The sequence below is a fragment of the Chiloscyllium plagiosum genome, chromosome 5, assembly GCF_004010195.1.
Source record: "Chiloscyllium plagiosum isolate BGI_BamShark_2017 chromosome 5, ASM401019v2, whole genome shotgun sequence".
Classification (NCBI taxonomy): Eukaryota; Metazoa; Chordata; class Chondrichthyes; order Orectolobiformes; family Hemiscylliidae; genus Chiloscyllium; species Chiloscyllium plagiosum.
Genome location: NC_057714.1, coordinates 105,347,831 through 105,371,302, shown reverse-complemented (window position 1 = coordinate 105,371,302; position 23,472 = coordinate 105,347,831). Strand labels below are relative to the sequence as shown.

At 44.8% G+C, this 23,472-nt stretch overlaps 1 protein-coding gene across 6 annotated transcripts in view; it reads left to right on the top strand.

Moving 5' to 3' along the window:
* dpp6a (dipeptidyl-peptidase 6a) overlaps positions 1-23,472 on the top strand; it is a 1,472,261-nt gene that overhangs the window by 725,771 nt on the left and 723,018 nt on the right. The window contains exon 1 of one of the 6 annotated variants that reach the window (XM_043690727.1): positions 11,928-12,468. The exons of the other annotated variants lie outside the window; for them this stretch is intronic. Within the exon in view, the coding sequence (XP_043546662.1) occupies positions 12,412-12,468 (57 nt within the window). The 5' untranslated portion in view covers positions 11,928-12,411. Of the gene's footprint in view, positions 1-11,927; positions 12,469-23,472 lie in introns of those variants that run through there. 6 annotated transcript variants of the gene reach the window in all.

The following is a 23,472-nucleotide window of genomic DNA, read 5'->3' as shown; positions in this document are numbered from 1 at the left end:
GCATCTTACACAGACTGAATACGGTTGTGAATCCCTTGCATCTTCCACAGACTACATGCAGTCATACATTCCTTAGATCTTCCACAGATTGCATACAATCATGAATCCCTTACATCTTCCACAGACTGAATACAGTCATGGATCCCTTACACCTTCCAGAGACAGTATACAGTCTTGAACCCCTTACAACCTCCACAGGCTGTATACAGTCATAGATTCCTTAGATCTTCCACAGACTGAATACAGTCATGGGTCCCACACAGACTACTTGCTCTTTTAAACAGTGGTTCCTTCCTCTCTGCCACATCTCAGGAACAGTCATATCACTGAGATGGGTGGAACATTTGACCAACCACAGATTTATAATATTTATCACCCAGTTTCATTTCCAGGGTATCAGTAATTCTGCAGGCATCACTCTTTCACTCAATTGTCAATTATTACTATCCGAAGATATGCTCGTTAATCTTCAATCCATCAGTTAGGTGTGCTCATCCGGGAAGGAAATAATTGGAAGCTGATGATTGTTTCTGGCATTGTCTCCTTTTTATGTGTCCACAGGATGTGGGCATCACAGCCCAGGCTGGCCTTTATTGTCCAGCCTTCCGTGAGAAGGTAATGATGGGTTACCTTCTTGATCCACTGCAGACCTTTGGGACAATGAGAAGGGGAGTATTGGTCCACCTACAACGCAGTTAGGAAAACCAGGATTTTGACCCAGAGATAGTGAATGGATGGCATTACAGTTGCAAGTCAGGCTGATGTGTAAGAAAGTGTGGAGTATGCAGGTGATGGTATTTCCATGCATCTCCTGCCCTTCTCCTTGCAGATGGTAGAAGTTAGGGATTTGGTATAAGCCATCAAAGTTCCCACAGGGTGACTTTCTCCTGTGAGATGAACTTTTCTTTAGAAATTGGCCCTGTGCTAACAATGTATGGTTTGAGTCATAAAGAAAGGCTGGGACTTTTTTCACAGGAGCGGAGGAGGTTGAGAGGCTGATAGAACGTAGAACATTACAGCGCAGTACAGGCCCTTCTGCCCTCGATGTTACATCAACCCGTGAAATTAATCTGATGCCCATCTAACTTGCACCATTCCATTATTATCCATATGTGTGTCCAATGCCCATTTAAATGCCATTAACGTCAGCGAGTCTACTAATGTTGCAGGAAGGCTGTTCCAAAACCCTAATACTCTCTGAGTGAAGACATTACTCCTGATATCTGTCCTAAATCTATCACCCCTCAATTTAAAGCTATGTCCCCTCATGTTAGTCATCACCATTCAAGGAAAAAGGCTCCTACTGTCCACCCTATCTAATCCTCTGATTATCTTATATGTCTCGATTAAGCCACCTCTGAACCTTCTTCTCTCTAACGGAAACAGCCGCAGTTCCCTCAGCCTTTCCTCGTAAGACCTTCCTTCCATACCAGGCAACATCCTAGTAAATCTTCTCTGAACCCTTTCCAAAGCTTCCACATCCTTCCTATAATGCGGTGACCAGAACTGCATGCAATACTCCAGGTGCGGCCTTACCAGTGTCTTGTACAGCTGAAGCATGACCTTATGGCTCTGGAACTCAATCTCCCTACCAATAAGCGCCAACACATCATATGCTTCTTACCAACTCTATCAACCTGGGTGGCAACTTTCAGGGATTTATGTACATGGACACCAAGATCTCTCTGTTCATCTACACTGCCAAGAATTTTACCATTAGCCCAGTCCTCTGCATTCCTGTTACTTTTTCCGAAGTGAACTACATTACACTTTTCTGCATTAAACTCCACTTGCCACTTCTCAGCCCAACTCTGCATCTTATCTATGTCCCTCTGTAACCTGTAACATACTTCAGCACTTATCCACAACTCTGCCTACCTTAGTGTCATCCGCAAATTTACTAACCCATCATTCGACGCCCACATCCAGATCATTTACAAAAATGACAAACAGCAGTGGCCCCAGAACAGATCCTTACGGTACACCACTGGTAACTGAGCCCCAGGATGAACACTTTCCATCATCCACCACCCTCTGTCTTCTTTCAGCTAGCCAATTTCTGATCCAAACCACTAAATGACCTTCAATCCCGAAACTCTATATTTTGTGCAATAGCCTACCTTGTGGAATCTTATCAAACACTTTACTGAAGTCCACATACACCACATCAACCACCATACCTTCATCCACCTCTTTTGTCACCTTCTCAAAGAACTCAATAAGGTAGTGAGACACAACCTACCCTTCACAAAATCGTATTGACTATCCCTATTCAAATTATTCCTTTCCAGATGATAATAAATCTTAACTCTTATAACCTTTTCCAACACCTTACCCACTAGCCTATAATTACCTGGGTTGTCCCCACTCCCCTTCTTAAATAAGGGAACAACAGTCTTATTCTCCAGTCTTCTGGCACTACTCCTGTCAACATGACGACATAAAGATCAAAGCCAAAGGCTCAGCAATCTCCTCCCTAGCTTCCCAGAGAATCCGAGGATAAATCCCATCTGGCCCCAGAGCCTTATCTATTTTCAAATCTTCTAAAATTGGTAAAACCTTCTCTTTGTCAACCTCAATCCCATCTAATCTTGTCACCTGTATCTCTGTATTCTCACTAACATTGCCCTTTCCAATGTGAATGCTGACGAAAAGTATTCATTACGCGCTTCCCCTATGTCCTCAGATTCCACACATAACTTTCCACTGTTATGTTTGATTGGCCTGAATCTTACTCTAGTCATTCTTTTATTCCTGATATATCTATAGAAGGCTTTAGGGTTTTCCTTGACCCTATCCACCAACAACTTCTCATGTCCCCTCCTGGCTCTTCTTAGCCCTCTCTTTTCTGGCTAACTTATAACAGCTATTACAAGGGGGCATAGCTTTAAATTAAGGGGGGTAGGTATAGGACAGATGTTAGGGGTAGGTTCTTTACTCAGCGAGTCGTGAGTTCATGGAATGCCCTGCCAGCAGCAGCGGTGGACTCTCCCTCATTATGGGCATTTAAGCGGGCATTGGATAGGCATATGGAGGATAGTGGGCTAGTGTAGGTTAGGTGGGCTTGGATCGGCGCAACATCGAGGGCCGAAGGCCCTGTACTGCGCTGTATTCTTCTATGTTCTATGTTCTATAACACTCAAGCCCCCTTTCTGAGCCTTCATGCCTCATCCTCACATAAGCCTTCCTCTTCTTCTTTACAAGAGCTTCAATTCCGTTAGTAAACCATGGCTCCCTCTCTCGACACCTACATCCTTGCCTGATAATTATATACTTATCAAGGACCCGCAGTAGCTGATTTCAAGAGTGTCCATCCCCTGCAGTTTCCTTCCCCATCCCATGCATCCTAAATCTGGCCCAATCGCATCATAATTGCCTTTCCCCCAGTTATACTTCTTCCCCTGTAGTATATACTTATCTCTGCCTATTGCTACTGTAAACATAACCGAATTATGGTCACTGTCGCGAAAGTGCTCACCTACCTCCAAATCTAACACCTGGCCGGGTTCATTCCTCAGTACCAAATCCAATATGGCATCCCCCCTTGTTAGCATGTCTACATACTTCAACAATGACATTCCCAGTCAATATTGGACAAGTTAAAGTCCCCGATAACAACTACCCTGTTACTCTCGCTCCTATCGAGAATCGTCTTTGCTATCCTTTCCTCTATATCCTGGAACAATTCAGAGGCCTACAGAAAACTCCCAACAGGGTGACTTCTCTTTTCCTGGTTCTAACCTCAGCCCATACTGCCTCAGTGGATAAGTCCTCAAACATTATCTCAGCTGCTGTAATACTACCCTTGACTAACAATACCACACCCCCACCTCTTTTACCATCTTCTGTGTTCTTACTGAAACATCCAAATCCCGGAATCTGCAACAACCATTCCTGTCCCTCCTCTCGCCATGTCGCCAAAGTGGCCACAACATCGAAATCCCAGGTACCAACCCATGCTGCCAGTTCACCCACCTTATTCTGGATGCTCCTGGCATTGAAGTACACACATTTCAAAGCAACATCCTGGTTGCTGGCACCCTTTCGCGACCTTGTAAACCTATCCCTGACCTCACTACCCTCAACTTCCCGTACTCTGGAACTACAATTCAGGTTCCCTCCCCCCTGCTGCTCATAGAAGTTTATAAAATAATGAGGGGTAAAGATAGAGTTAGTGGTAGTTGTCTTTTCCCCAGGATGGGGAATTTCAAGACGAGGGGTCACATTTTTAAGGTGAGAGGAGAGACATTTAAGAAAGATATGAGATAAGCAAATTTTTTACACAGAGTGTGGTTCACGTGTGAGATAACTTCCTGAGGAAGTGGTGGATGTGGGTACAATAACAACATTTAAGAGACATTTGGATAAGTACAAAAATAGGAAACATTTGGAGGGATATGGGTCAAGAGCAGGCAGGTGGGACTAGTTCAATTTGGGATTATGTTTGGCCTAGACACAGAACCTAGAACAATACAGCGCAGAACAGGCCCTTCGGTCCTCGAGGTTGCGCCAACCTGTGAACTATTCTCAGCTCGTCCCACTATACTATCCCAAAATCATCCATGTGCTTATCTAAGGATTGTTTAAATCTCCCTAATGTGGCTGAGTTGACGACATTAGCAGGTAGTGCATTCCACGCCCTTACCACTCTCTGCATAAAGAACCTGCCTCTGACATCTGTCTTAAATCTATCACCCCTCAATTTGTAGTTATGCCCCCTCGTACACGCTGACATCATCACCCTAGGAAAAAGACTTTCACTGTCTACCCTATCTAATTCTCTGATCATCTTGTAGGTCTCTATCAAATCCCCTCTTAGTCTTCTTCTTACCAATGAGAACAGTTTAAGGTCTCTCAGCCTTTCCTCATTAGACCTTCCCTCCAGACCAGACCCTTCAGACTTGATGGAACAAAGGGTCTTTTTCTCTGCTGAAAGACTCTCTGACTCTGTGACAACAATCACAAACAGAGTAACAACAGCAGCCTACATTAAGAAAGAAAATGCAACAAATTGATTGCTATAGTAAATGAATGCAGTGAAAAATCAGGAATCCTAGAATACCAATTAATTACCCGAATATGTTTGAAAATTGTGTGTCAGCCTTTCTTGAGTAAACTGGTTTCCTGCAAATCTCCCATTTGTTTACTTTGGTACTGATGCAGAGAATTGTTCAAACATCTTCAGGCTATTTATGAATTGTCATTATGTATGAGATAATAATGGTTCAGATTGGAACTTGTGTGGAATTGAGTGAAGATGCAGTCTCACAACTGTTACCCACTTGTTAGGAAATCCGTGGGACAGGATGGAATGCTGATTTTCCTCCTAACCTTTTATCACTGTCGGGGCCTTCCATTATTTTCCAGGCATTTGCATTAGGTTAAAAATGCACCTGATCACTTCTGAACATAAATGCTGTGAACGTCTTTTATTGCGGATGGAAGCAAGAAATATTTGCATTTATATAGCTTCTTTAGGATGTCCCCAGGCTCTTTACAGCAAATTAAGTACTTCTGAAGTGTAGTCATTGGCAAATAAGAGTTGAAGCGACCACGGACAGTGATGTAATGATGACTTGTTAATATGTTCTTTTTTCAAATGATGTTCATTGAGGGATGAATATTGACCAGGACATCATGGATAACTCCCCTGATCTTCTTCAAGAGAGTGCAATAGAATCCTGTGCATTCAATTGAGAGGGTAGATGGGTCCCATTCTCATCTAAAAGGTGGACACAGTCCAGTGCTCCTTCGGTGTCACATGACAGTGCCAGCATTTCTTTCCCTGAGCTCATGTCCCTGGAGTAGGATTTTTCAGAAGAATTAACTTTATTGTCTCATGTACTCACGTGAGCAGTAAAAAGTATGTAAGTTGTCACTTATGGCGACATCTTAGGTTCCAAGATTCCAAAGTACAGAGCCTCAAATGCAAATTCTTAGGCAAATAAAATTAGAAAAATAAAGAAATAAAATGTCCAACAATAAATTAGAAAAATAGAGAAATAAGAGTTTGGAATAACAACTCAGACTATGCCAGGCTTCACCCCGAGACCAGCACATTGTGCCCACACTGAGGCCGGGAGTCTGGGTCCACACCGAGGCTGGGAGTCTGGGTCCACGCTGAGGCCAGGAGTCCAAGTCCACACTGAGGCCAAGAGTCCGAGTCCACACTGAGGCTGGGAGTCTGGATGCACACCAAGTTTGGCAGTCCGGGTCCATACTGAGGCAGTGAGTCCGGTTCCACACCAAGGTTGGGAGTCCAGGACCACGCTGAGGCCGGGGGTCTGGGTCCATGCTGAGACCGGGAGGTCGGCTCCACACTGAGGCCGGGTGGTCGGCTCCACACTGAGGCCGGGTCCACACTGAGGCCGGGAGGTCGGGTTCACACTGAGGCCGGGAGGTCGGGTCCACGCTGAGGCCGGGGGTCTGGGTCCACACTGAGACCGGGAGGTCGGCTCCACACTGAGGCCGGGAGGTCGGGTTCACACTGAGGCCGTGAGTCTGTGTCCACACTGAGGCTGGGAGTCTGGATCCACACCGAGGTTGGGAGTCTGGGTCCATGCTGAGGCTGGTAGACTGGATCCACACTGAGGCCGGGAGTCCGCGTGCATGCTGAGGCCGGGAGTCTGGATCCACACCGAGGTTGGGAGTCCAGGTCCACGCTGAGGCTGGGAGACCGGGTCCACGCTGAGGCTGGAAGTCTGGATCCACACTGAGTTCGGGACGTCAGGTCCACACTGAGGCCAGGAGGTCGGGTCCACACTGAGGCTGGGAGACCGGATCCACACTGAGGCCGGGAGGTCAGGTTCACACTGAGACTGGGAGACCGGGTCCACACTGAGGCTGGGAGGTCAGGTTCACACTGAGGCTGGGAGACCGGGTCCACACTGAGGCCGGGAGGTCAGGTTCACACTGAGGCTGGGAGACCGGGTCCACACTGAGGCCGGGAGGTCAGGTTCACACTGAGGCTGGGAGACCGGGTCCACACTGAGGCCGGGAGACCGGGTCCACACTGAGGCCAGGACGTCAGGTCCACACTGAGGCTGGGAGACCTGGTCCACACTGAGGCCGGGAGGTCGGGTCCACATTGAGGTCGGGAGACCGGGTCCACACTGAGGCCGGGAGACCGGGTCCACACTGAGGCCGGGAAGTCGGGTCCACACTGAGGCCGGGAGGTCGGGTCCACATTGAGGTCGGGAGGTCGGGTCCACATTGAGGCTGCGAGACTGGATCCACATTGAGGCCAGGAGTCTGGATCCACACCGAAGTTGGGAGTCCAGGTCCACGCTGAGGCTGGGAGACTGGGTCCACGCTGAGACTGGAAGTCTGGATCCACACTGAGTTCGGGATATCGGGTCCACACTGAGGCTGGGAGGTCAGGTCCACACTGAGGCCAACCCCCCTCGCCCCGGGGGCAACCTGTTCCTATCACACCACACCCACCCCCCTGGGGCAGCCTGTTCCTATCACTCCCCGCCCACCCCTGGGGCAGCCTGTTCCTATCACACCCCACCCCCCAGGGGCAGCCTGTTCCCATCACACCCCACCCACCCCCTGGAGCAGCCTGTTCCTATCACAGCCCACGCACCCCCTCTTGGGGGCAGCCTGTTCCTATCACAGCCCACCCACCCCCTCTTGGGGGCAGCCTGTCCCTACCACAGCCCACCCACCTCCCGGGGCAACCTGTTCCCATCACAGCCCACCCCTCACCCCCGGGGGCAGCCTGTTCCTATCACAGCCCACCTACCCCCCAGGGGCAACCAGTATCACACCCCACCCCCCCCCCTGGGGGCAGCCTGTTCCTATCACATCCCACCCATCCATCAGGCCTTCCCGATCCTATCACACCCCACCCACCCCCAACAGGGCAGCCTGTTCCTACTCCTCCCAACCAACACCTCTCCACCCCCTCCTGCCAACCCCAGGTAGGAGTAGGAACAGGCTGCCCTGTCGGGGACAGTAATAGGTATGATGACAAGCCCGGAATACAGGGCCGGGCAGTGGTGACCTAGCGAGGTGCACAAATCTAACATGGCCAGGTGCTTGTGGACTGAGGTGTTGAACTGAAAACTGTGTTTCTTTGTTTTTCTGTCTTTTAGTAAGTAGGATTGTAATGTTTAATTTTTTTAATTTTGCTTCTTCACTTCTCTGCTTTGTACATAAGAATCTGTACTGAGGTACCGATGTATCTATGATAGATTAGATTAAATTACCTACAGTGTGGAAACTGTAAGAAGTGACCTGTAACCTTGTCACTGTATTCATATGGGTGCATGTGACAATAAACTGAAGTCTCATTTGTTAGGGCCATTCTTCAGCGTGAAAATCCCAACCAAAAGCATTATTCTGACTTTATACCTTTTTGAATGCAAAATGTGCACTTTCATCATTTTATGGATTGAATACAGACTCTCAGTGGCTTCACCGATAATACTTCAGTGCTTTTAATAAAGACACATTCCTGTTTTTAAAGAAGTCCAGTAGAAATAGAAATCTCAGTGGGTAGCCCTATTTTTATTCTAATGATCAGAATGTTACATTGACCTCTCTCCCCTGGAGATGAAGCAGTGTTGTCCATTGTTATTCACCAAGTGTGTTGGAGCTATTCTAACCCAACTTGATACAGTTCTGTAATTGCACCTCGCTGTGGAGACTACCTCTGGTTGATCAATATCAACCACATTTCTAGTGTATTTGTCTGTGAAATTCTGCCCCTCGATTTTTGGAAGGAAATGCTGCTATCAGTCAGAGCTGTTGGAATTTGAACGTTGTACTGTGTACAGTCGGCATTGAGTTTTGGAATGGGTTGTAAGGAAGTCGTTCATTCTGACCATTGTCCATCATTCTCTCAGTGTTGCAATCGGTACGAGGCATTAGATAAAGATGTCACTGAGATACATCAGCAATCAAAAATACCACACAGCAGAAAACTTCCTTGACAGTTTGTCCCAAGAACCTACCCTCCTGCTTTGCTGTGAAAGCCGGTGTTTTCTGATTCCTTTCAATCTGTATAGAATGCAGTGGTGCCTGTCTGCATCATGACTCCAAGAAATAACAGAAGATTTCTCATTTCCCTTTTGTGTCAGACTTGCCTATAAATAGAAATCTCTGCTCTGTGTCTGTGCTATGCTCTAATTGTGTTCTACACTGTTCAGCAGTTTTAAGCTTAGAAAAAAAACTGATAGAAAGTCTGTCAGATTTGTAGAAATATAGTAATGTCATCTTTAAAGAGTTAAACAGTGCAATCAATGACAGCTGAAACTGAATGACAGATTTTTAGTTGATGACTTTAAAACTGACATTAATGAATGCAGTTTAAATAGATTAATGATGGTGTTAAAATAACAGTAGCTTGGAAAATCTGTGACTTCCAAACTAAATGCGCACATTTAAAAAAAAGTATTGCTTCATAAAAGGATTGGCCCAGTAGTGTTTTTCCGTGAATGATGTCTGGTAAAATCATAACTGCAGTTTAAAAAAAGAGCATGGCATTCATTTATATAGCACCTTTCACATCATCAGCACAAGCCAATGCATTTTACAACCAATGTAGTAGTGTTGTGTTGTAGTGTAGCCTCTGTTTTTCTGTAAAAAACATCGCAGCCAATTTACCAAATGGTATGACTTGCTGAACAGAAGAAATTTTCACGACTCTACTCACACCTTTGCAGAATTATATCACTGGGGCTGGCATTTAGATAAAGACGAGACAGGGGAAATGGGGATGGATCATGAGGAGGTGTTGGAGTTGATGGGCAAGGGAAGAGATGTGCTGTGTGTGTTTGCAGAAGCAGTAATGGAGCTTGAGCCATGAGACCAGTCCAGTGTACTTTGGACACTGGAATTGAAGGTAGATGGTATATTCCACATTGTTGGGGCAGCAGGGTGGCTCGGTGGTTCGCAGTGCTATCTCACAGCGCCAAGGACCCGGGTTCAATCCTCACCTTGCGTGACTGTGGGAATTTTGCACATTCTCCCTGTGTCTGCGTGGGTTTCCTTTGGTTGCTCCAGTTTCCTCCCACAGTCCAAAGATGTGCAGGTCAGGTGAATTGACCATGCTAAATTGCCCATAGTGTTCAGGGATGTGTGGGTTGAGTGGATTGGTCAGGGATAAATGTAGAGTAATGGGGAGTTGGTTCGGGTGGGATACACTTTGGAGGGTCAGTATGGACTTGTTGGGCCAAAGGGCCTGCTTCCACATTATAGGGATTCTATGATTCAGTGGTTAGCACTGTTGCCTTACAGCGCCAGGCATCCGGGTTTGATTCCACCTTTGGGTGACTGTCTGTGTGGAGTTTGTACATTCTCCCTGTGTCTGTGATTCACTCTGGAAACTGATCTGGTTCCCTTTGGACTACGTTGCACTCAAGCACATGATCCGCCTGTTACAGAGGGAACTTTGACATTGGGAGTTTTATGTGTCTTTGAAGGAAAGTTCAGTTTAATAATTAGGGATTAGACGGTGGTTGACATTGAGAAGTAGCTTGGTCATTCACCCTTCTGCTTGAAAGTGTTGAAAGATACTACAACAAATGAACAGCGCCCTTTAAATGCTTTGACCTACTTCCAACCATAAATATCGCTGCTGAAATGTGGGTTATCACCAACTTGTCAGACAAAACTACAAACATACCGCAAAACTTTACAATTTTAGTTAGTTCTTCAAAATAACAGAGAAAAGACATCTGTTCTGGAACTTTCAAATCATGATGATACTGACATTATTCTCTGGTGCGTCTTTGATAGCTGAGGGATGTGCAGGGGTCACACAGCCTGCAGGCCTCTGCACAGGCTCTCTGGTGGCCTTCGGTTTCCAGTTCAGTTCAGACACACCCAAGAAATCTTCATCAATTGCCCAACCAACCTACTGCATCAAACAGCTTGATTTCCTCGCCCCAGCTCCCATCCCACCACAGCAGCTCCATCTTGTCGGATGTTCAAAGATAAGCACACCCACTTTCCGTTTTACGGCTGTTCACTCACAACTGTGTCAGGAAAATGCTCTTTCATTTTTGAAGACTCCAGCACAATCCTGGAGCACTGGCAACCCCATAAGTGACCAGACCAGAAAAGGATAGGGAGTGATGAAGAGTAATTTAAACTTGAAACATTAGTTTGCTTTCTCTCCATGGTCGCTTGCTGACCCGCTGTGATCTCCAGTTTTTTTTTTTGTTTTTAGTCAAGGAATGTTATGTTTCAGCAGTACAGGATGAAAATGCACAGGGTTCACAGAATTGCTACAGCACAGAGGAGGCCATTCAGCGCGTCATGTCTGTCCTGACTCTCCAACAAGCATTTTGACCAAATGCCATTCCCCTGCCTTTCCCCACAGACTTGTATACTGTTTCTATTCAAATACTTCTCCCTCTTGAATGCTGTTGCCTTTACCTCCAACATATTCCCAGGCAGTGCATCCCAGAAACACCCAACTGAAATATTTCATGTTGCTGGTGGAAGTAGAGTTGGGAAACAATCCAATGGAGCGTACAGAAGTTAAGCAGGAAAAATAATGAAATATATTTTTAAACGTGCTTGCGTTTATCCAGCATCTTGCGCATGTTTAGAGTCTTGTCTGAGTGTGGTTTTGAAGCTATCCAAGTACTTTTGAAATGTTGTAATACAGGCAAATGCGACATGAGAGTGTACCGTTTTTTTAAGGATTCCCTACTATGTGAAAGCACAGAACACAATAATCGTCTGTCCAGTTTATTTCTTTTTACTGTGCGCCCTAGTATACAAGATCAAACGACAATAAAGATCCCATATCTGTGGCTAAATGTCCATTTCCTTCCTCGTGTTATCTAACCTCACGCAAATATTTTAAATGGTCATAGTTCTCTCCTGAATACACAGATGCATACACATGCCTGCACTGAAGCAGCTATATTGAGTTTGACACACTGGCTTCTCCCGCTGCATTAATTACCTGGAGCGTGGACCTCAGAGAGGTCCCACTTGCCACAACTCCTTCCATCATTGACACCGAATCGCATCACACACGTGAGCGGACGCGCTGTCTTGTGAGTGCCGACCGAGCTCCTTTCCCTCCCTCCTGCCGGTGTTGCTGCGTACTCAGTGCGACAGGGACAATTCTCAGTCAGTTGTCTCCAAAGCCTCGGCTGCCCAGGGTCGGTTGCCAGGCAGTTAGCAGTTGCTGTGGCGACTGCAGTGGCTGGAGCTCACTGAGGAGCAGAGGATTCTTAACCTTCCTATCTACAACATCCTCACTTCAGAGAAGACTGTGTGGTGGTGTTTGCTTCTCTATTCCTCTCTCTCTCTCTTTGTTTTCTGCCAGTGGTTTTACAGTGAATGCTTTTTTAAAAAATATACTCAAGACTGCTGAGAGCACGGGGCTTCCTCTTTGCTGAAACACTCATCCAGCTACATCTGCGGTGTGTGCGAGAGGTGAACATGACTACAGCAAAGGAAGGGACTGTGTCAGGGAAAGGGGTCCAGCAACAAGATCAGGTATTTCTGTATTCAGTTCATACTTCCTCCTTTATTGAATTATTAATCCACCCAGTGGTATCAGTTTGTTTTATTTTAATATATTGTGCATGTGATGTATGGTAAAGCTCAGCACTGACTGAGGCACGTTTTAACCCTCAGTCCAAATAAGTAAGTAAATAAGAACTAGACTGTGGAGGGGTTGCAGAGAGTAGGGTGGGTGGTGCCTTTCAGGGGGCAAGGAGGTTATTTGACTGGGAAAATGATTTCTGTGTCAAGCATAACCTTGCTGGTTAGGTAGCTGAGTAGTGAAAAAGGTGACAGATTACTGGTGTCTAAACGCTGTTAAGGACTACTAGGGGTTACCTTAAACAGTGGAGAGAAGGAGATGTTAATTTCTGTTAGAGATCTGAGCAGTCTTTCGATGTCATCTATGACTTTCTACCTAGCGTGGTTGCAGCTTGCATCAATTTTTCCTGCCAGCTGTGCATCACCGGTCAAGCGAAATGAGCACTTGCTCCTGCACTGTATTGCACAGATTGTGTACGGCCACATAATCCTTCGCTGACTCTCGGCTCATTCCGGATGTGGACCCCATCTTTTCTCTCCTTCTCCCTCACTCTCGCGTCATCCTTTCTCCCCTTTACTTTCTTCTTGATGAGAATATGTTGTTCTTTCAAAAAAAGAAATGCAGTAAGTTATCATGATCTGGAATGCCCTGCCGACATCCAAGAACTTTCAAAAGACAATTCTACACATACTAGGAGGGGAAGCATTTGCAGGCCTTTGGGAAGAGAGCTGTGGAAGTGGGACTGATAGTGCTAAAGAATTGATGGGCTGGCAGAGGCGCAGTGGACTGAGTGGCCTCCTGTGTTGAATCATTCTGTGAATGTCTTATTTTTACCTTTAGTTCCTTCTTCCATTGATCCATTCCTTCCTCCTCCTCCCTTTCTGAGCTCAAAACAAACGATAGCTATGGGCACAGCTCACTCCAAACTGGTCAAGAGAGCTGGGTGGTGGGGTTGGGAAGGGATTGGGGAAGGGCAGATTTACAGGGAGTAGACTGAGTGTGAAATGAGATGGAAGATTAGGCTTAATCTCAGCCTCACATCAAAGTGCCCAATAACAGAGAGATGTTTTCAGCAAGAAAATAGGTGCAGCATTGCTGAATGAAGAGATGTAACAAGTAATCTGTACCAGTCTTAGCAAACACATAGCTGCTCTGAACCAACTGGCAACACTCACGCTTAACATAGTGGGCCATAACTCCAAGGGAAGTGATCAGGAGCAGGAAAGCTGAATCAAACTGGCCAGTGAAATATGGTACTGGTGGGTTATCTGGCACTCATAAAGTGGGCACCTTACCACACATTTTCACGTGCTATTTCTTCATTTGCTCGAAACACTGTCTCAGCATTACAGATGTGGTAATACAGGCAGAAGTTTAACCTGCATGTTCAGTAGCTGGACTTCACTCGCAATCTGACTTACCTCTGAGATGGGGCGGGGAGGGTGGTGCGGTGTGTGGGTTAAAGCTGCACTTTTGAGTTTGCACTGTAACTTCTATGCCGACACATTGGTGCACTGCTGACAGAATACTGCACCATTGGAGCTGCTGTCGTCTGGATCAAATTTTAAAACCGAGGCCCTAAACCCCTCCCCCTCATCCCTACCCACTTTCAGGTTCAATTTGAAGCCTTTAGGGGAGTGCTGCTCCATGTCCTGGTCCGATATTTATATCTGAACTGGCATCACCAAGAACAGATTCTCCGGGTATGATCTCATTGGTCTTTACAGGAGCTTGCTGTGATCCAATTGACTGTCAAATCTCCCAGATTAGAACAGTGATGGTTTTATATGAGACCATTAGAAATAGGAACAGGAGTAGGCCCATTTGTTCCGCTACTCAAAAGGTCTTGGCTGATTCGACATTCCTTGCATCCATTTTTCGACATTTCCCTGTAACCCTTGATTCCCCAAGTGATCTGTCTCAGCTTTTAATATACACAAGGCCTCTATCCCCCAGTCTGTGTGAGGAGTTCCAAAGACACTCAACCTGCTGAGACAAGAAATTCCTTCTTAATTGGGGTCCCTTCATTCCAAGATTACATCCTCCGGTCCTAGACTTTCCCATGAGGGGAAACATCCTCTTAGTCACTACCCTTCCAAGCCCCTGAAGGATCCTGTATGTTTCAATGAGATGATCTCTCATTCTTCTCAACTTCAGCCAGAGAGTGGTGGGCCTGTGGAATTCATTGCCACAGAGCACAGTGGAAGCCAAGGCATTAAATGTCTTCAAGGCAGAGATTGATAAACTTTGATCTTGCAAGGAATTAAGGGCTACGGAGAGAGTACAGGTAAGTGGTGTTGAAATGCCTATCAGCCATGATTGAATGGTGGACTGGACTCGATGGGCCGAAAGGCCTTACTTCTGCTTCTGTGCCTTATGCTCTTAACTCCAAAGAGTAAAGTCCCAACATGTTTAGCCATTGTTCAGGAGACAATCCTTCCATTCCAAGGATCATCCTAGTGAATCTTCCCCCTGAACTGTTTTAATGAAATAATGTCTTTGCCTAAATAAGGGGATCAAAACTGCTCAGAGTACTCCCAAAGTGGCCTCACCAGCACCTTGTACAATTGCAGTAAGATTTCCCTAGTCTTATGCTCCAACCCCCTTGAAATAAAGGCCAACATTCCATTAGCCTTCCTGATTGCCTGCTGCACCAATATGCTAGCTTTCTGTGTTTTGTGCACAATTTCCTCCAAGTCCTTTAATGCTGCAGCTTTCTCCAGTTTTTCTCCATTTATACAGTAACTCTTCTCTTTTGTTCTCTCTTCTAAAATGAGCAACTTCACATTTTACCACATTATACTCCATTTGCTATTTTTTTTGCCCACTGACTTAATGATCGATATCTCTCTCTAAACTATTTGTATCCCTCTTGTCTTCACGAACAAATTCTGCATTGGCGATAATGCACCTTGAAATGTCCTGAGGTTGTGAAAGGTGCCATACCAGGGCAGGTACCCCTGTTCTAATTTATAACCACGCAAAATGAAAACATGAGTCAAGTCAGCTACATTCCACCTCTGAGCGTTGAGGGTCAGCGTGGACACAGAGGGACACAGCCTCCTTTCATGTTTGAAATGCTCGTGCAGTTTAGTTATCACGGTACCTGTTGTGTTGTTGTTCTTTCCAAGGTCAACCCACAGCATTCGTCAGCATTCATTGCTCAGCCCTTGGAAGGTAGGAGTTGTGGAGTCATGTTGAGGTTGTACAGGACATTGATGAGACCTCTTCTGGAATATTGTGTCTAGTTCTGGTCACCCTGCTATAGGAAGGATATTATTTTTCTAAAAAGGATTCAGAAGACACTTCCCAGGGATGTTGCTGGGTATAAGAAGGTTTCGGGTATAAGGAGAGGCTGGGACTTTTTTCACTGGAGCGTAAGAAGTTGAGAGGTGACCTTAAGAAGTTCATAAAATCATGCCGAGTATAGATAGGGTTAATGGTAGATCTCTTTTCCCTAGGATGGAGAATATCAAGACTAGGGGGCATATCTTCAAGGTGAGAGGAGAGAAATTTAAAAAAAGGAACAAGGAGCAATATTTTGACATAGAGGTTGGTTCATGTGTGGAATGAACTTCCTGAGGAAGTGGTAGATGCAGGCACATTATAACATTTAGTTGGGATTATGTTCCGCGTGGACTGGTTAGACCGCAAGGTCTGTTGACTCTGTCTTCAATCAGTCCCACAGGATGAAGAGGAAGAAAGTGTCCAGGAGGAAGTAGGGACAGAAAGGAAGTGGCACTGACTTGGATCATGGAAAAATCTTAGAGCTGGTCACTTTTGATTTGTTAAAATCAAACTACGTGAATGATAAAAAGGCAGCGATAAAATTCCTCTTCCAAGTGGGAATTGCTTAATTTTGTCCTGTTTTGGAAATTATATTTGCAAAGATTGCATTTCGAAGCACAGAAATGTCTTTGGTAGTTCACAAATAGTGAGGGTGGTAGAAGAATAAAGATAAAAATAATTCTGTTTCTCTCCTCAGTGCTGAAGATGCAATCCTTTCCAACTTGTTTATTCTACTGAATAATCTATGAGCTTGATCTAGTAAGTGCTGGATATCGTTTTGATGAGTTTCTGCAGAGTTAGGAATTATCATTTTGTTTTGCTTCGTCGTACTCCTTTCCTTTTTCAAAGATTCCCCCAAGTGGATCATCGAAATGTGCAACAGTGGAGGCCATTCACCCCTTCTTATTTAGACCAGCTCTTTGGGAGTGAGCTGTTCATTTGTTTCCCTTATACATACCCCACTTTTCCCTCACGGACCTACAAGAATATCATTTTCAAGAGTATGTTTCATTCCTTTTGTTTTAAAGTTATCATTGAATTTCTAGAACTAGAGGGCACAGCCTCAAAATAAGGGGGAAAACAGATTTATGGCTGCCTTGAGGAGGAACTTCTTCACCCAAAAAGTTGTGGATCTGTGGAATTCCCTACCCAGTGAAGTAGTTGAGGCTGCCTTGTTGAATGCTTTTTAAGGCAAACATAGATCCTTGAACAGTAAAGGAATTAAGGGTGAAGGTGAGCAGGCGGGTAAGTGGAACTGAGTCCATGAAAAGATAAGCCATAATCTTATTGAAAGGTGGAGCAGGCGAAATGGGTCAGATGGCCTACTCCTGCTCCTATTTCTTATGCTCTCATGTTCCTTCCATTATCCTTTGTGTTCCAAATTATAGCAGCTAGCCATTGTTAAAAATAATGACAGCATGGACAGCTATGTTCTGCAAAGCCTCCCCAATTAAAGCTATGTTATACAATCATAGAGTTGTAGAATTCCTGCAGTGTGGAAGCAGACTATTCAGCCCATCGAGTCCACACACTGCAAAGAGCATCCCCCACCCCGACCCATCCCCCTCGACCCTATCCCTGTAACCCTGCGTTTCCCATGGCGAACCCACCTAGCTTGCACCTCACTGGACACTACGGGCAATTTCCCATGGCCAATCCATCTAACCTGTACATCTTTGGACTGTGGGAAGAAACTGAAGCACCCGGTGGAAATCCACATGGGGAGAACATACAAATTGCACACAGCAAGCTGAACATCTGTAGATGTGAAAACGCGGCTCTGGGTCTCGCACTCCTCCATTTCCATTCCCTTTGGACAACCAGGAACTCATCCAAAACCAGGAACCTCAGCCAGAAGACCAAGGGTGGCAGATAGGTGCAAACACCATCACCTGCAAATTCTCCTCCATGTTGCGCACATTCCTGACTTGACTATCATTGTCTCTTTGCTATCAATGGGCAAGAATCCTAGATTTTCCTTTCTAGCAGAATTGTGGATCAAAAAGCACCCCAAAGGCTGCACAGGTTTAACCACCACTTACCCTAAGGCTGTAATGGATGGGCAATAAATGCTGGCCCAGCCAGTGTTTACCACATCTCATATATGAATCAGAAGAGGATTCCTGTCTACCCACCAGATCACCAACAAACGACGCCCACCAGTCACACTCTCAGACCACCCTCATGTGTTTTAATACCACTGCTGGTCGATCCTTCTGCATTGTGCTTTCTATGACCAGCATAAGCACAATGGGCTGAATGCCCTCTTGTGTTCTGTAAGATTCAGATTCAATCCATCCAAACATGGTTTGCATGGACTTATATCTTGTAAAGATTAAAACACAAATAGCTCCATTGCCTTGTTTAGAATTTCTTAAGAGTGATCTGTTGCTGAATACAATGATCAGAACTAATGTGAGAAAGCCAGATTTTGGACAATTACAATGACTTATACTACAGGACAAAAGAGGTGCTGATTGGTTGTCCTTACAATGGGCAAAGCAACACTGAGCTATAATCTCTCCATGTGTCCTGGTTATTATTTCATGGAATGTGACCATTTGTGATAAGGCCAGTATTTCTTATTCATCACAAATTACCCTTGAGGAGGCTATGGTAAGCTGTCTTATTAAACCACTGCATTCTATTTGATGTAAATACATGTGCACAGGGCTGTTAAAAAGGCAAACAATTAAATATAATTCCAAGTCAGGATAGCTCCATTGCCTTGTTTAGAATTTCTTAAGAGTGATCTTGAAGGGAGATCTTGCAGGTGGTGGCGATCCCTTATGCCTGCTGCCCTTGTTCTTCCCAGTGGTAGAACGGAATTTTGGCAGTTAATGCAACATCTTGTGGATGGTGCACAGTACTGCCTCTGTGCACTGGTGATGGCAGTGATAATGTGCTGAGCTCCCCTATCACTGACAATGGGAAGGATTATGGAGCTGCCCCCTCCTCCTGTTACTTGTTTAATTTTCTTCCACCGTTCACGGCTCGATGTGGTAGAGCTGCAGAGCTCATCTTGTTGGCTTTGGGACCTATAACAGACAGAAATAATTCTGTATTTATATATGCTGTCCCTGTCTGTGAGACAGCTTTCCCAGTTTTGCCACAAGCCAGCAGATGTTATTGTACAAGCATCAGCAGGGCTGCCTGTGGAGTGTGTACTTTAGTTGTTTTCAGTACCTTTAGAGTGATGTCAATTGGTCTATCCAGTTTCATTCATTTTTTGATTTCCTGTCGTGGTTTGCTGCAACTGACTGGTTTGCTACGTCATTTCAGAAGGTGGATAAAGGTCAATTGAACTATTGTAGGTCTGCAGTCACCAACTTGCAAGTTCCCCTCCAAGCCACTCACTATTATCACCATTCTTTCACTATCACTGGATCAAAATCCTGGAATTCCCTCCCTAAGAACATTGCAGGTCTTCCTACAGCACATGTAGGTAGGACGGCACAATGGCTCAGTGGTTAGCGTTGCTGTCTCACAGTGCCAGGAATCTGAGTTTGATTCTAACCTCGGGTGTCTGTCTGTGTGGAGATTGCACATTCTCCAATGTTTGCATGGGTCCCCTTCAGGGTGCTCCGGTTTCCTCCCACAGTCCAAAGATGTGCAGGTTAGGTGACAGGTCATGCTAAATTGCTCACAGTGTCCAGGGACGTGTAGGGGAAGTGGATTAGTCTTGGGAAATGCAGCGTTACAGGATGGAGGTTGGGTCTGGGTGGGATGTTCTTTGGAGGAGCTTCGATGGGTTGAATGGCCTGCTTCCCCACTGTAGGAATTCTATCTATGAAAAGATGGAATGCAGCGATTCAAGAAGGCAGCTCACCACCACTTTCTCAAGGGCAACAAAGGATAGGAAAGAAATACTAGCCAAGCAAATGGATGCCCACATCCAATGAATGAAAGTAAAGTCACATACAGGTCAGACAAGGTGTGTTCAGCACATTTCCTTCTCTAACGCACATGAGTGAATCAAATTAGTCTTTACGACAGTTCATATTTTTCACAATCGTCATGACAGAGATGAGCTTTTTACTCCAGATTTATTCAATGTACTTAAATTCCAGCAGCTGCTGTGATAATACTTGAAATCATGTCTCAGGCGTTGGTCCAGACCTCTCGATTACTGGTGCAGTAACATCACTGCTATGCCAGAAACAGCCTTTCATCTAATTAAAGATACAATAATATTGAATCCATGAAATGACTTACCACGGAGACTGCACTGAATGCAGAGGTGTTAACTCGATCTGCACACCACGCTGTTTGATTCCTTTTAATGCAAAAGCTCTATCTTACTATCTGGAATCAGAATGTTGGAAAATGTCTAAATTCCTTGCAGGTAGTTATGAGTATGAATTTCTTCATTATCGCCCTCACTGGTAGCTGCGCCTTGATTGGCAGGGACTGTGCACAAAATAGCCCAGCTCAATTCGTATTTCCAGAACTGCAAAATCCCTGCCTTTGCTTCAAGAAAGACAAAATCCTGTTGGGTCTGAGCCAGAGCTTTGACTGTGATATTGCTTCATTAAATGCAATTGTTCTGAGCGAAGGTCGTGTTCAAGTTGCATTGGCAAAAATTAAACTTTTCTTCACCCTTGATAATTAGTCAGAAAATATAATTGGATGTACAAGTGTATTGTACGGTTTTGAAATATGACAAGGCACCAATCCTTCTATTTTCTTTTTAATATTTTTAAAAGACATTTCGTTTGGCATACTTCAGCAAAGGAAACTATGCATAATTAATGTCCAATGTTTAAACATACCATGAGAAATTGTGGTTGCTTGGTGCCTTGATTCTTTGTGGTGGTCTGGCTGGGAAAGTAGGCTCAAATGTGAACATTCATGGACTGAGAGGCCAGAGGATCAATGCAAATTGGGCTTGTCAGCAGAATAAGACGCTTACAGATCGCCTGACCAAAATCAGGACTCTGACCTCAGGAAGATTCAGTCAGGAAGCACCAGTGTGAAAGGGAGGTTTAATGCGAAGTTAGGGAGCAGCTTGGAACTGCTGGAGTCTTGTTGAGTGGGGGTGGCGAAAGGCAACCTCTAAAAGAGAAATCCTTCAACATGGATGGGCTTCTAATTTATTGATATATGAACCTGTCACCCATTGGATATCTCCATCGGGCTTCTAAAAACAGGGTGCTCCATAAGTGTAGAATTATCTGCACCTGCTCAGATTAGGAGCAGGCTAACCCAGTGCTCAACTGATGTGCTTTGAACCAACTTCCATGCCCAAAATCTGGAGGTGCCAGTTTTGGACTGGGGGACAAAGGTAAAAATCACATGGCACCGTGTTATAGTCCAACAGGTTTATTTGGAAGTACAAGCTTTTGGAGCACTGCTCCTGACTATCTACCTGATGAAGGAACAGTGATCTGAAAGCTTGTTCCTTCAAATAAACCTGTTGGCCTATAACCTGGTATCTTGTGATTGTTAAATGTGCCCGAAAGGCAAGAACAATGCAAAGAAGTCTCTAGCCATGTGTAAGTTGTAGTCAGTATATACGGGCAACGTAATTGTGATATTGTGTAAAATTGGTCGATCAATATGTTTATTTCTGTACCCAAGGCAGAGGGTTAAGAGATCCTCCTGAATCTCACCCCACATAGCCCGTTCGTTGGTTTGATCCTACAACTGCACCAAAATTCCAGGGCTTGCCAATGTAGCAAAACTGAAATGTTAACAGCAAAGTATAACCAAAAATCAAACGGAGTAAGTTTTATGGACTTGAAGTGAACTCCCTGCAGAAGGATTGTAATTATAGATAGATCGATGCACTGAGATGTGTTTGTGTGAATCCATTTATTTCCCATGGCATGATTATAACAACAGAAAGTTCTGTATCTCTCTCTCTCTATATATATAACTGTCTCAGCTTGCCTTTAATTTTGTGCATTATTCTCTCCAATCTATATCTCTCTCCCTCTCTTTCTTTTTCATTGTATCATTTCACCAATCATCACTCTCTTCTGTAAAACTCACTTTCTCTGTCTGTATCTCTCTTCTTCTCCTCTTCTGTGTTGAAGAGTAGGATTCTGCATTCCCCATTCTGCATTAGGGAGAAAACGGGGAATGTGATGTCATGGCCCTAAATCTGACCCTACAATCCCTCTGAGAAAGGCTGGGAACATGTGACACAGTAATGACCCTGCTTTTCGCTGAGAAATGGGAGAGATATCAGAGCGAATCTGCTGAGTTTTAATAATTTTGACTGACATAATTTTTTGATCCTTCTCTATTTCTGTCACATTCATTCTCCATTCTCCTTTGCCATCTAATTATTCTGTAATCTTTTTGAACATGATTGTCTTTCAGCTTTCTCCTCATCTTGAGTTGCTCTTTTGACTCTCCCTTTGTCTTCTATTGTAAATTGATTTCTCTTCATTTGCTGGTTTAAATTCACTCACCTTAACAACCAGTCCCATTTCTGAAGCTGTCAATGAGTTGGATAGCTCTGGGTTTCCCAAAGCAGATACAGTGAAGAGGGTCCATGAAGGATCCTCCTGGAATATTTAAGCTTTGCTGGTGAGATATTGAGACAAGAGGCAAACACATTGACTGGACATGGCTTTGGAGTGTGAATGCACTGGGCAGGGTGGAGCAAGGTCATGTGGAGTAGATAAAATTCACAAATAAAAACAGAGAAACTCAGGGCGGTCTGGCAATGTTTGTGGAGGAGTCAGAGTCATACAGCATGGAAACAGACCTTTCAGTTCATGCCGACAATAATCTCAAACTAAACTGGTCCCACCTGCCTGCACTTGGCCCATATCCCTCCAAGCACGTTTTATTCATATACTTATTCAATGTCTTTTACACATTGTAACTGTACCTGCATCCACTACTTCCTCTGGAAATTAATGCCACAAATGAACCATCTTATCTGTAAAAATGAAAATTGCCCCTCGTCCTTTTTTAATCTTTCTGCACTCACCTTAAACATACACCTTCGCATCCATAGGGAAGGGACACCTTCCATTCACCTTATCACTAACACTCATGACTGGAACAGTTAATATTTTGAGTCTGTTATGACTTGTTTGGAAAGCATTCAATTGGGTTGACCAGAAGGAAAGAATGTTTTTTAAAATTGAAAACTGTAAGTTATCTTTTAGTCCAGGAAAGGGTCACAAGAGGGAAATAGTTGAAGAATGTAGACACATGCTAAGAAAAATAAAATGGCCACCATACATAGTCGAGATTAGTCCAACTCATTCATGCTGACCAGTTATCCTAAATTAATCTCGTCTCATTTGCCAGCATTTGGCCCATATCCCTCTAAACCCTTCTTATTCATGCACCCATCCAGATGCCTTTTAAATGTCGGAATTGTATCAGCCTCCACCATTTCCTCTGGAAACTCATTCCATACACACACCACCCTCTGCATGAAATCGTTGCCCCTTAGGTGCCTTTTAAATCCTTACCCTCTAACTTTAAACCAATGCCCTGTAGTTTTGGACACCCCCACCCTGGAGAAAAGACCTTGTCTATTTGCCCTATCAATGCTCACGTGATTTTATAAGGTCACCCCTCAACCTCTGACGCTCCAGAAAAAAAAACCCCAGCCTTTTCAGTCTCTCCCCCATAGCTCAAATCTTCCAACCCTGGCACCATCTTCGCAAGTCTTTTCTGAGCCCTTTCAAGTTACACAA